The 12669-nt window shown below is 41.2% G+C and overlaps 1 protein-coding gene across 1 annotated transcript in view; it reads left to right on the plus strand.

The window, feature by feature from the left end:
- Positions 1 to 3397: 3397 nt before the first annotated feature.
- The window catches only part of UBE2E1 (ubiquitin conjugating enzyme E2 E1), a 72543-nt gene continuing 63271 nt past the window's right edge, over positions 3398 to 12669 (plus strand). Inside the window, exons 1-3 of the mRNA XM_042474320.1 lie at positions 3398 to 3617; positions 5367 to 5545; positions 6905 to 6955. Of these exons, the coding sequence (XP_042330254.1) occupies positions 5394 to 5545; positions 6905 to 6955 (203 nt within the window). The 5' untranslated portion in view covers positions 3398 to 3617; positions 5367 to 5393. The remainder of the gene's footprint in view (positions 3618 to 5366; positions 5546 to 6904; positions 6956 to 12669) is intronic.

The following is a 12669-nucleotide window of genomic DNA, read 5'->3' on the forward strand; positions in this document are numbered from 1 at the left end:
AGAAATGTTGGGGTCTGGAAATGATGGGCTTTTGACTAGTTATGCTAGAAGCCCTCTGTTTGTCAGGAGTGAAGCTCCACAGAGTTCAATGGGCCTTACTTCAAGGAAATAAAGTGCTTCTTTCCTCCCTCCATCGTAAAACCAGATCCTTGGCTTTCCTCCAAGAAAGACAAGCTTTTCATGTATGGGGATTTCTATTTTGGTTTTCTGGTTCAGGTTGAGGTTTGCATTTGGGGATTTATGTCACTTCCCTAAAGAGGAATGGGATGGTAACTCCTGCTACTTGTATTGAAATGTCCCTTGTTTTTTTCTGCTATATACAGTGGCAGGTTGGTTTACAGGAGAGAAGAAAGCCTGTGGGGGAAAAAATAAGTCTGACTCATTAATTGGCTCCTGAATATGCTAATAGACTTGGAAACAAAACCAAATTTTCCTTCTATCTGCTGCCAGGTTTAGGAATCTTCATGCTAGATCCCAGAATGGGATCCATGGATTGTAACATGCCACTGATGCCAAGATACTCTCTCTATTTTTTCTGTTTTGCTTCTGCCCTCATCATCATCACCATTATCATCATCATCATCATCATCATCATCATCATCATCATCATCATCATGCTGCTTTCCCTTCAAAATTAGTGTACAAAGGGGCTTACAAATAAAAATACGAATACAGTTGAAAACCTACAAAAGTGGGCAATTCTCTTCTACTCTTATTTTTGTTCCTAGATTCTGGGCTGTGCAATCCCATCCTGCAGAATTCTTTTATTCCATTTATTCCATCACAGACGCCCTCCTTGTAAGTTAGTGATGTCACCCGTATGGAAGAAAATGGTTACAGGTTGCTCCAGGTAAGGAAAAAGACTCAGGCACCAAGGTCCAAGTCACACTGCAGAAATAATCTAGTTTAAGACCACTTTACCTGTCCTGGCTTCATGCTAGGGAATCCTGGGTGGCACCAGAGCTCTCTGACAGAGAAGGCTAAATGTCTCACAAAACTATGGTTCCCAGGATCCCTAGCATTGAGCCAGGTCTCAAACTGGATTATTTCTGTGATGTGTTTTGGACCCAAGTTAAGAACACATGAAGCAGTGAATCCCAAGCCTTGGTGGGTGTTTTGGACTACAACTCCCAAAAGTCCCAACCACCTTGGTCAGCAGTTAGGAATTCTGGGAGCTTAAGTCCAAAACATCTGGACCACCAAAGTCTGGGACCGACTTTGGAAACACCATAAGAGGAGTCCATGCTTTTAGGTGTACAAAACAGACGCTGTTTCTGCACATGCTGAACCAGCCAAATCCCTTTGCCCCAAAAAAAGAGAAAACAGGCCCTCCTAACCAGTCAAGAGGCCTGTTGTTTTGGGAGTGGGATCCAGCCTCCAGAGCTGGGGCAGGCAGGGCTTTATTCTTTGCTAGGGACAGTGAGTTAAAAGGGGGACACTTGATTTCTGTGGGACCAGGTTCGAATCCTGGCTCATCCATGGAAACCCACTGGGTGACCTAGGGCAAATCACACACACTCAGCCCCAAAGGATGGCAATGGCAAACACCCTCTGAACAAATCTTGCTAAGAAAAGTCTATGACCACCATAAGATAGAAACGACTTGAAAGGCACACAACTACAAAGGAGAGGAGAAGAGGACCCTGGCAAGGTCTTAAAGGCCTGTGAAAAGTAACAGGTGGACTGAGGAAAAAGCAAATGGATAGACAGTGTCCCCCTCCCCCCCCCCCAGACATCTCCTGTCATCCCCTCTCCATCATAACTGGAAAAGTTATCTTCCTCACAAAGGGGCTTGTCGCCTCACAAACTGGATCTCTAAGGCAGTAGTTTTTGTCTTGCTAATGGAATGAAAAGTTGGTTTCCTGGACTGACTCTCCTAGTATCCACATTGCCAGAAGGAGAAGAGGGCCACCTGCATGGAAAATACACAGCAACCACAACCTCTTGACCAAATGCAGGGCTATGGCTAACATTGTCATTTCGCACCCTTTTCTTTTTCCTGCATGATTTTTAACACCTTGGTCTAAGGAAGGAGCCAGTGGTGCTTTGAAAGCTTGTAATTGGATAATGTGCATCTGGGCTGACCATTTTGGTTGGCCAGGAGCATCGAAAGCTTGCAACATGGATAATGTGTATTTTCGTTGATCTAGAGCTTAGAAAGCTTGGAACGTGGATGATGTGCATTTTTTGTTGGACAGTGTGGTGTAGTAGTTTGCGCACTGGACTACCACTCTGGTGGCTAGGTTTCTAATCCCGGCTATGTCCTGGAAACTCACCTGGAGCAAGTCACACTCTCTCAGCCTCATAGGATGTCAAATGCCCCTCTGGGGAAAAAAACCCTGTTGAGAAAGCCTCATGATAGGGTGGCCATCAGTCGGAAACAACTGGGAGGCACCCAACAACAAAAAAAGTATGAGTGTTTTGTGGATTTTGGAAAAGTTTGTGTGATATTTTCAAAGACTCCCTTGAACAGGGCAAGGGATGGCATAGTTCACATAGCTTCCTCTAGCCACCATCCCCCATATATATATATATTCCCCCAAAACTCCCCATCCTGAGGAAGTTTGCCCCCTTATAAGCGCCCTCAGGATTTTATTTAGGTGAGGAGTTGAAAGGGTCTGTGTGTATGTGTGTATACACACACACACACACACACACCCTCACCCAAACAACATATATATATATATATATATATCCCTCCCTTTCAACTCCCCACCTAAATAGTTTATTTTAGTTGAAAGGAGGGAGAGACAGATAGACAAAATTGAAAGGGAGGGGGACATAGCTAGTATAGGTAGATAGCCATCTAAATAGTTTATTTAAATGGGGAGTTGAAAAGGAGAGGGAGATATATATCTACACACACACACACACACACACACACATATATATATATACACCCAGCTAATTAGTTTATTTAGGTGTGGAGTTGAAAGGGGAGAAATATATATACACACACACATTCCACCTAGGTTATTTAGGTGGTGGGTTGAAAGGTTATATATATGTGTGTGTGTGTGTGTGTATGTACACACACACACACACACACCTAGTTTATTTAGCTTGCATATACTTACCTATATATTCCCCACTTTCAACTATTTAGGTGGATTACACACACACACACACACACACACACATATATATATATATATATATAATCTCTCCCCCCCCTTCAAATAAAATCCTGAGGGGGCTTATGTGTAGGGGAAACAAATCCCCTTCCCTGGAGGGGGATCAAACTCCCTCAGGATGGGGTGCCATAGATGGGTGCCCTCTGAGAGAGGGGCCATCTTCCCCCCCCCCTTCCTTCAACAGGGGAGGACCCACACATATACGTCTAAGGGTGTGTGTGTGTGTGTGTGTGTGTGTGTGTGCATTGTACCCATAGCCTTGTGTGTTTGTGTTTGTGTGACACTGCCTGCCTGGCTCGACGACCAGGAGGAGGAGGAGGGGGGGAGAAGAAGCCATTGCCTGTTTAATAGTTGCTGTTGCAGCACTTCCGCTTCTCCTCTCCCAGCGAGAGAGAGAGAGAGAGAGGGAGAGACACGAGTGGCCAGGCCCAGCCGCACCGAGGAGGAGCAGCAGCAGCCAGACACAAAGGGAGAGAGAGCGAGGTATATGGGGAGAAGGGGGCACCCAGAAGACCCACACACCCCCAGACCCTCCTTGGATTGAGGGCCCTGGAGGGGAGAGGGGGGGAAGCAGGGGAGATTTGGGGCAGCAAAAGGGGCGCAGGAAGGGAACCAGGGAGGATTGCAAGACCTTTCTCCCCAAATATCCCCCCCCAATGTCTCTCAGTCAGGGCTGGGGGGAGCTGAAAGCTCCCCCCAGCCTCTGACTGAGAGACATGGGGGGGGGGGGAAATATGTGGGAGAAAGGTCTTGCAACCCCCCCCAACATAGACACAGATCCCCACCTCCTTCCCCTCTCTCCTCTCCTCCCCATCCTCCCCGTTCTTCTCCCCCTAAGGATTATTACCCCCAATAGGATTATTCTTGGGGGGCAACCTTGCCCTCTCTTCCCTCTACCCCCCCCAAATTAGGGATGGCCCATGATGCCGAAAAGTATTTATCCCCCCCACTCTTCTCCCCCCCACCCCACACTTTCTGTTGTCTTTGAATTTCTTGAGTTTTCCTCTCTAAATGTCTCAATCAGCCCCCCTTCCAGCCTCCACACATTTTACTGCCTGCCCCCCTTTACTCTTCTGTTGCCCCTCTGCATTTCTTTACTCTCCCCCTCCTCTAAGTCATGCCCATCTAGCTTCCATACACACTGCTATGCATTCATTCCCCCTTTCCTCCATAGTTTCTCCTCTCAATTTCTTTAGTTTCCCTTTTACATCATGCCCCCATCTATCCTCCATATATGCACTAAATACCCCCTTTTCTCTTTAGTTTCTTCTCTCAATTTCTGGAGTTTCCTCTCTATATCTTGTCCCCATCTATCCTCCATATATACACTAACTACCCCCTTTTCTCTTTAGTATCCCCTCTCAATTTCTGTAGTTTCCCCTCTAAATCTTAATCATTTCCCCCATCCAGCCTTCACACATTCTATCTACCCCCCTTTCTTCTTTAGTTTCCCCTCTCAATTTATTTAGTTTCTCTTCTAAATCACCCCCTTCCAGCTCCACACACTATTATCTGCCTCCCTTTTCTCCTTAGTTTCCCCTACAGATTTCCTTAGTTTCCTTTCTAAATCTCTAATTCATCCCCCCATCCAGCCTTCAGACACACTGCTATCCACCCCCTTTTCTCTTCAGTTCCCCCTCTAACTCATTCCTGCATCCAGCTTCCACATATACTGCTAAACACCCTTTTTTGCTTAGCCCCTTCCCAGTATATCTCCTCTCCCCACATTGTATTGGATCTCTTCTTTCTCCATAACCTTGCAGGCCAGTGATTCTTCCCCCTGCCCCTTAATATTCCCAAGCCCCTGGTCTTCCCTTCTTATCCCTGACCCCCTTTCCCCTCTGTGTCTCTTGTGACTAAATATTTGGGAGCCAAGCTTGCCTAGTTTTTTGCAAGAAAATATGGGAGGAGATGTTTTAAGGAAATTACTTGGTCTCCTTAATCCCTCTTCTCCTTTATTAATTCTTCTTGTCTGTTTGTACCCTCCTCCCATTTCCAGAGATGGAGCTGGCACTACATGTTACTGAAAGGAGGGGGGGGGATGCCTCTTTCTCTGCTTTGAATCTGCCCTCTTATTTGTCACAGCAGAGCACTTGGCTGGAGAAAAAATAGTTTTCTAAAGATCAGAACCCCCCCCCCCCCCCCCCCCCACAGCCCCACGGCAGTTAGCTTCCTTGTTGGAGTGTTAATTCTCCTTTCCCTTCCATCTTCCTTGTGGTGTTTCTTCTCCAGGTTTGGGGTACGTAGTGGGGGGTAGCTATGTCGGATGACGATTCGAGGGCTAGCACCAGCTCTTCCTCATCTTCATCCTCCAACCAACAGACCGAGAAAGAGACAAGCACACCTAAGAAGAAAGAAAGTAAAGTCAGCATGAGTAAAAACTCCAAGCTCCTTTCCACCAGTGCAAAGAGGTAAGATCTAAGCACAAATGCACTCTCTGTCTAAAAATTGTCATGGCTTTTTTCTTCCCATAACCTTGTGCTTTTGCTCATACTGGAGAAATTTGAGCTTTTTTCACACCAACATTGTCACTTACTACTCAGATGCACTATTTCCTTTTTCATGCATCTTTTTTTAATCCTAACTCACTGGCATTGTCACCCACTACCCAGATGTGTTATTTTTCTTTTCCATAATCTCTCTTCTTCTTGACTATACCTGTAGTCTTCCTCTTGGAACTTGTCTGTATCACTTGGATTCACAGCCAGAAAAGTTCAGAGGTGTGACTTGGAATCAAAATATCTCTACATAATTCATCCCTTGCTACTGACTTACTGCACAGCCTTGAGCAAAGCACTTAATTTCTTCACATACCAATAGATGCGAATGATGACAATATGTGCAGAAGTGCTATGAAGATTAATTAAGATTTGAGGTCAACTGATTACATGCAAAATGCTAGTCTTCCCCGGGAGCAAAATGTTGCTTTCTTTTTTTGTTTAGGTTTAGAAGCTTCTCAAATTTGCCAGAATTCAGTACTTTGCTTATAGATTTTCATGCAATAGAACTTCATTGCTTCAGATAAGAATAATCTGTTTTAATGAATACTGAAAATATTTCTGTGGTACTAACCTCAGGTTCATGATCCTTCTTGTGTGCCTGAATTTTGAACCAGTGTTTTCAGCAAGTTGTCGGATGGGTCTGCTGCTCTTCACCTGGTTCTTATTGATGTTACTGTGACCCAGAAGTAGTGAAAAGAGGAGGAGTATGTCATTAGGAGCTTATAGGAAGGAGGGGAGATCCTGGTATTGGTTGTTAATAACTGTTTGAGAGGGAGATGCAAAGAGAGTGGATATTCTGAACACTGCCTTCCATTTACCCTCTTAAATGATAAAAATCAATGGGAATTCTGTTACCGATTTAATTGATTCCTTTCTTTCATTTTACTTGGTGTGGCGAGATCTCCCCTTCCTATCTTGCTTTCATTCTTGTAGTGGTATTCAGATGATCAGTTAGAATGTCTCTTGGTTTCAATCCTTTGGAGAAGCCAGTATGATCCATTGGATGATATACTGGATATGACTGAGGTATGGTCTATTTGATTTTTGAGCCAAATTGTGTCTCAGTTTGTATGTTCTAACCATAAAGTGGACATAAGGACAGTCTTCAATGCAGATTTATTAGGAAGAACTGATGTTAAGGAATATTGACTTGGCTCTTAGTAGATCTATGCTACTTGTCTTCTGTCAATCCCAAAAGTTTTTTTGTGGCTTTTGCCTTAAAAACAACTACTGCTTTCTTATACCCTCTTTCTTCATTTCTTATCACAGGATTCAAAAGGAGTTGGCTGACATCACCTTAGATCCCCCTCCAAATTGCAGGTTGGTGTGATGCTTCTACTTTAAATATTAAATTACGTATTTTAATAAAAGTATGGGCACATAACACATTCCATGTCCTGCTGGTAATATGTTAGATAGCAGGTTGTCATCTATGTTTTCTTTCTGTATGCCATTGGGTTCTTCCTGCAGGAGGGCAGGGAGAGGCAAAGTACATTAACATGACATCATGCATCTTATTTAATTAAATAGTGATATATAGCAGAAGATGTGAGGTGGCACTAGCCATACGTATACTAGTGTGTATGATTCAGTTTTAAAGAAGATTGGAGAGTGCCTGGTTGTGTTTAATTATAATGTTTGCTTGTGAATGATGATGCAAAATGTCTTGTGTGAATAGCTGGAATGGTATAGAATAAATCCTCATGGGATTTAAACCTCTGAAGACATATTTTAGATTTAAACTTTGTTTCGTATTTTTTGTAGTACTTCAAAAATAATTATAGTTTGAATGGCAGTAAAATTATCATTCTGGCTGTGTTTCTTTCTGTCACTGGTTAGTTATAAAGGGGCATGAAAATACATCTCCATGTCACCCTTAGATTTCATCTTGCTTTTATCATTCCATTCACATCATCCTTACTATTATCCAAATTCAGGAGAAGAAGGGAGAAGACCTGTTGGTGCTTTACCAATTAAAGTCTTTGTACAGAGCAGTAACGAATGTTGTAGGAGTGGGATTTGAGCTCATAGCTCAGTGTATGCACCTTAAGAGCATGCATGTAATCTGGTGAAAGCACACCCCAGGGGATGTCATTGCCTTTTATAAAATGAGTGTTTGAGCCTTGAGTTAAAAGATTTAAACACTTTCTGAAAGTACCTGCTGAGCTACTTCTTAGGTTATCACTTAGCTTTTGCAGTCCCTTTGCATTTAGATATGGGATAGTAAAGCACCTTTGATTCTTTGTTGCCCCTGTTAATTAAACAGGAAGGGAAATTTCAGCATCATCTCTCTCTCTCTCTCTCTCTTTAGGCTGCTGTTTCTAGAGAACACCTTATCTGTGAACAGATATCGGTGAACAGAGATTTAGATGCTTTCTTTATCTAGCTCTCCTGCTAATACCAGTTTTGGAAATAGTTGCTCTTGATAGTACCATTGAAAATATTCATCTTTAAATATATTTAGGGTGCAATGTGTCTCACCCACCCCATGTTTTGTTTTGTTTTTCCTTTTTAATTTATATGGAAAACAATTGGTGCCATTATTAAAGTTTCATTTTCAAAACTACTTTTTATGTGGAGAAGCTTGGTGGGAAATATATGCGGTCTATGCTTAATGAAGGGCCGTCCTTTTTATTTAATAGGATCAGCTAAAGACCTTTTTCCTTCTATTGGCTAAAGTCTTCATTGCAAAGGATCAGAAACATTACTGGTGACTGATGCTAGGATGTTAACGGGGAAGAGAATGACATGGCTGTATTAAGGTTTTAAAGGGTTTTTAAAAAGATGATAGTGGTTTGATAAGTGAGATTTAAAAATTGCGAGACAAATGATTATGTTGTGTTCCTGAAGCCTCATACTATTTTAATGCTTAGCTGCTGTAAATTACTATATAGGTTGTGTATCCAGTGTTGCACTGTTCTTAATTGCATTTTCCCTTCTGGATCGAAGTCTGTGTCCAAATCATCCCAGTAATCTCTCAACAGTTCTTTCTCTCTAGCGGCTGGTATATGAACTTGGTGTCTTTCAAGGCTGTGCTAGCAAATTACCTTGTCAGAATATAATGACTAGAAATGTGGTTTCTTATTTCACCAGTGCTGTCCATTGGGAATCATAAACTTGAAGACAGATACAAGGATGTTTGCTTTGCTTAATGCTTTTGAGGAGGTAAAATTCACTTTATGTTGTAAGCACTTTAAAATATCCTGTGATCAGAGGAATCTTGCACTTTAGATCATATAAGTGAACAGAGGATTAGATGTTTTCAGATTCTTCTATGATTACTGTTCAACTACAGAGAAGTATGCTAGCCATGATTTGTGCTCATAATCGGGCTGGGGCAGAGGGAAAAGGGGAATAAATCCACAAGTTGTATTGTTTGTGATGCAAATAGTTTTGTTGTTGTTGTGTGCCTTCTAGTTGTTCCTCACTTCTGGCGACTCTAAGGCGATTCTATCATTGGGTTTTCTTGGCAAGATTTGTTCAGAGGAGGTTTGCCATTGTTTTCTCCTGGGGCTGTGATTTGCCCAAGGTCAGAGTAACTATTGCAGAACTTTTATGTTGATGAGTACTAGAATATATAAGCACACAAAATACTCATATCTTTACTTAATGTATTAATGGTGTCATGTTAGAGCAAAGTTGCAGGGTGTTTTGGTGTATATTGGAACACATTTCAGAGCTTTTATTTATTTATTTATTTATTTTGCAGTCTTGTACTTGTATAGAACAGACCAGTTTTCAATGAAACATACATTCTGGCCAGCATATGCGTTGTTATTGATACAAGCATCAGTTGTGAAAATCTCCTAGTTATCAGTAGAGATCAAATTGTACAACACTGGTGGATGTCACAGCCTGTATTTGACAGAAACATTATGTATTGTATATGTATGTGTCTTCAAGTCGCCTGTTGAAGCAATCATGACAAGTCCATGAATATCATAGGATTTTCTTAGGCAAGGAATACTATATTCTGCCCTAAAACCTGTACATGTTGCATTCTTTCACAGCAGGAAAAATCTTCAGTGACAGATAGAGGCAATATGGTATATACTTTCATTGGGTTTTGTAAAACCTGGTCTTGAGTATAGCGGGTGGCAAAGATTCCAGTGCCCTGTGATTTCCAGAACATGGTGCCAGCATTTCTAAGGATGAATCCTGAACTGCCAATGTTTTAGAGTGGATGTTAAAAAGCTAAATGTAGTGTAATTTCACCGTTCCGGACACACACACACACACACCCGCGTAAAACAAAAAGCGCATAAGCTCGAGCCCCATTACAAGTAATGGGGCTCGTGCTCACAGTGGTGTGCGGCAGTGGCAGCGTGTGCGTGCCATGGGAACACACATACCATACTGTTAAAATTCCTTAATATTATATACATCTGTCAGCAACATATGCAGCCACAGGAAAATATCTAGACTTTTCCCCCATCCCTCCCCCAAGTCTCTGACAACACAGAAATGGCATTCTGGAGAGGTGCTGGCATGGTGATTCTGGGGGGAGAGGTAGTGTCGGGAGACATAGCTATGGAAATGTACCTACATGCTTAGATGCACATCTCTGATTGCAGCCATAGTCTTAAAAATGCACCTCTTCAGTTGCTTGCTATCAGTGAAAAAGGATATAAGTACAGAGAGTGAAGATGGTAACAGGTAATATCTGCATATAGATGATGCGTTGACATAAGTATTGAGACCTGATGACTGTTATATTGTGACAGTGAAAGTGAATATTGGCTCTAATCTGTTTAGGGCAGGAGCTCAACCATTCTTTGATACGAGTTTATAGATACAGTATATTTTATATTGTAGTTGATGACTACTGTTAAAATTCCTTAATATTATAAGATAGCTGCTGCTGGCAGTTTACCGTACCAGGTTGCTCTTATATCTCTTCCTTTCTAACATGTGATAAGTCTTTCTTGATCCCAAGACCTTCCCCTTTGCTCCATACCTGATAACAATCTTGGTAGTTGTTGGAGCTTTCCCCCTGGATTCACATGGCAGTACTTTTCAGTGGATCAGGTTTCGCTTCTCTTATTTTATGGCCTTGACTTGAATCTTGGCTTGAAATGCTCCAGATGTTGACAGAAAGTGCTTTTCTTTGTTGACCTGGTGCACTTTGGGAATGTGCACTGAAGACTTGAAATTGCCCTGACTCCACTGACTTGTGTACACAATGATTATAGTGCGGCAGACTGAAGAGCAACAATAAATGTGTATGAAAAAGGGAAGTAGATTTCTGAGCAGCAAGCCTGTCAAAGGGGTTATGGACCAAACATTCATGAAACCCCAGAAAGGGAAGGGAAAGAGAAAATTCTTTCCCAGAAAGAGGCTTTGTATAAAATGCATAGTCTGCCAGTGCTGGCAGAAACATGGCCTTTTTTTATTTGAGATATTTGTGTTCTCTTAACTGTCATCTTTTTAGTTAATATTAAGGAATTTGTTTGTTTTTTACATTTTGATTTGCTAACTCAACACTTGTGAATGAGTCCCCATGGAAGGGTGAGCAGCCTCCATTTCCCTTGTGCATTTATGGAATTGCTTTGGTTCTTACAGTTATAATGAGAGAGTTGAATGCACATTTTAACTTTGGTTTAAACAGAAGATAAGGATTTAATATTCAGAGCATCACATTGGCTATGAAGAAATAGTGCTGCATAGTACAATTCCAATAAAGCTCTCTCTCTCTCTCTCTGAAATATTCAGTAGCAACACAAAATTTACTTGGGAGTTTTGTGATCACATTTTACTAAGTGTATAGAAAAACAAACCAGGTTAAATTGTGTTTTTTTTTAAATGCCATTTAGTAAGTGTGTGTAAAATCCTGAATTTCGTAGGTTTAAGTAGAAATAGTTCAAATGATTATTACATAGTCTGAGAAAAGCTGGCATTTTTGAACTTCTCTAATATTTGGCCTAATTCAAAATGTTTTAAGGCAATAATCAGGTTCTGATTTACAGCCCTTCAGAGGGGAAAACTAATAGTAGTGTTAAGGCTGCAATACTCATCTAAGAGTGAGCCCAGTTGAACCTATGTACTTCTGAGTAGAACTGCAGTATGCTTGAACTTTAATGGTTTCAGTCTGTCCCTTCAGACGTCATTTCCTGTACCTTTAGTCCCAAAAAATACCTATGAGCCTTTTAACAAAAAATGAGAACTTAAGGAAAGCTTAGTGTCATGTTAGGAAGCAATAAATAATATGACATTGGAAGTGAGTGGCAAGTTAGGAAGTGGAAATTGCAGAGGAAAACGAATAACGTGATGCAGCTTTAAAAGCTGTGCGTGCAAAAAATTCTGGGTATATTTCTTCTTTGCACTCCTACTCTCTTCCCCCCAAGAAGATCTGACAATAACATTGAACTCTGCTTTTACATTTTAATTAATCCATGCCCTCAGGCTTTACTTCTTTAAACACTTATCCTCATATAGTTCATCAGTGGAACTGTGTTCAAATGCTTGTTTAAGAGCTGATGTTTAAAAATATAGTAATGGTTTTTATTTTGCTGGAAATCTTATAAGAGTGATCTTTAAGTAACCATTGCTTGAGTAAAGCTTGTAAAGGCTTTCTAATTCCACGTAATGCAGAAATACTCTGCAGCTGTTAAACCAAGAAGAGAGTTTTGCTTTTTCTTCCCTTTGTTTGATGGCTTGAAAGAAACATTTGTGAATGGCAAGTTTATTTTGCATATGTATGCTTTTGTGATTTTAGGGGTTTTTTTTGGGGGGGGGAGGGGAGGGCACTGGTGACCTGATATCAGCAGCATTTAATAAATGTGAATTAACTGAAAACCCTTATGTAACTGGAAGAAATAGTCTTGATAGCAATAAAATATAATGGGGTATATGTGGCAATATTGTTAAACAGATTGAAAGATGTAACAAGCTTATTTTTTATAAATTAAAAATCAATATCAGTAATGAATAGAGCCTGGTTAGAGCATGTTTCTCTCAAGCAGATTTGTCATGTTTTAGGGAACATTATCCAGATATATTTCTGGAATTAAGAGCAGTACATAAAATTATTTTTC

The sequence above is a fragment of the Sceloporus undulatus genome, chromosome 6 (assembly GCF_019175285.1).
Source record: "Sceloporus undulatus isolate JIND9_A2432 ecotype Alabama chromosome 6, SceUnd_v1.1, whole genome shotgun sequence".
Lineage (NCBI taxonomy): Eukaryota > Metazoa > Chordata > Lepidosauria > Squamata > Phrynosomatidae > Sceloporus > Sceloporus undulatus.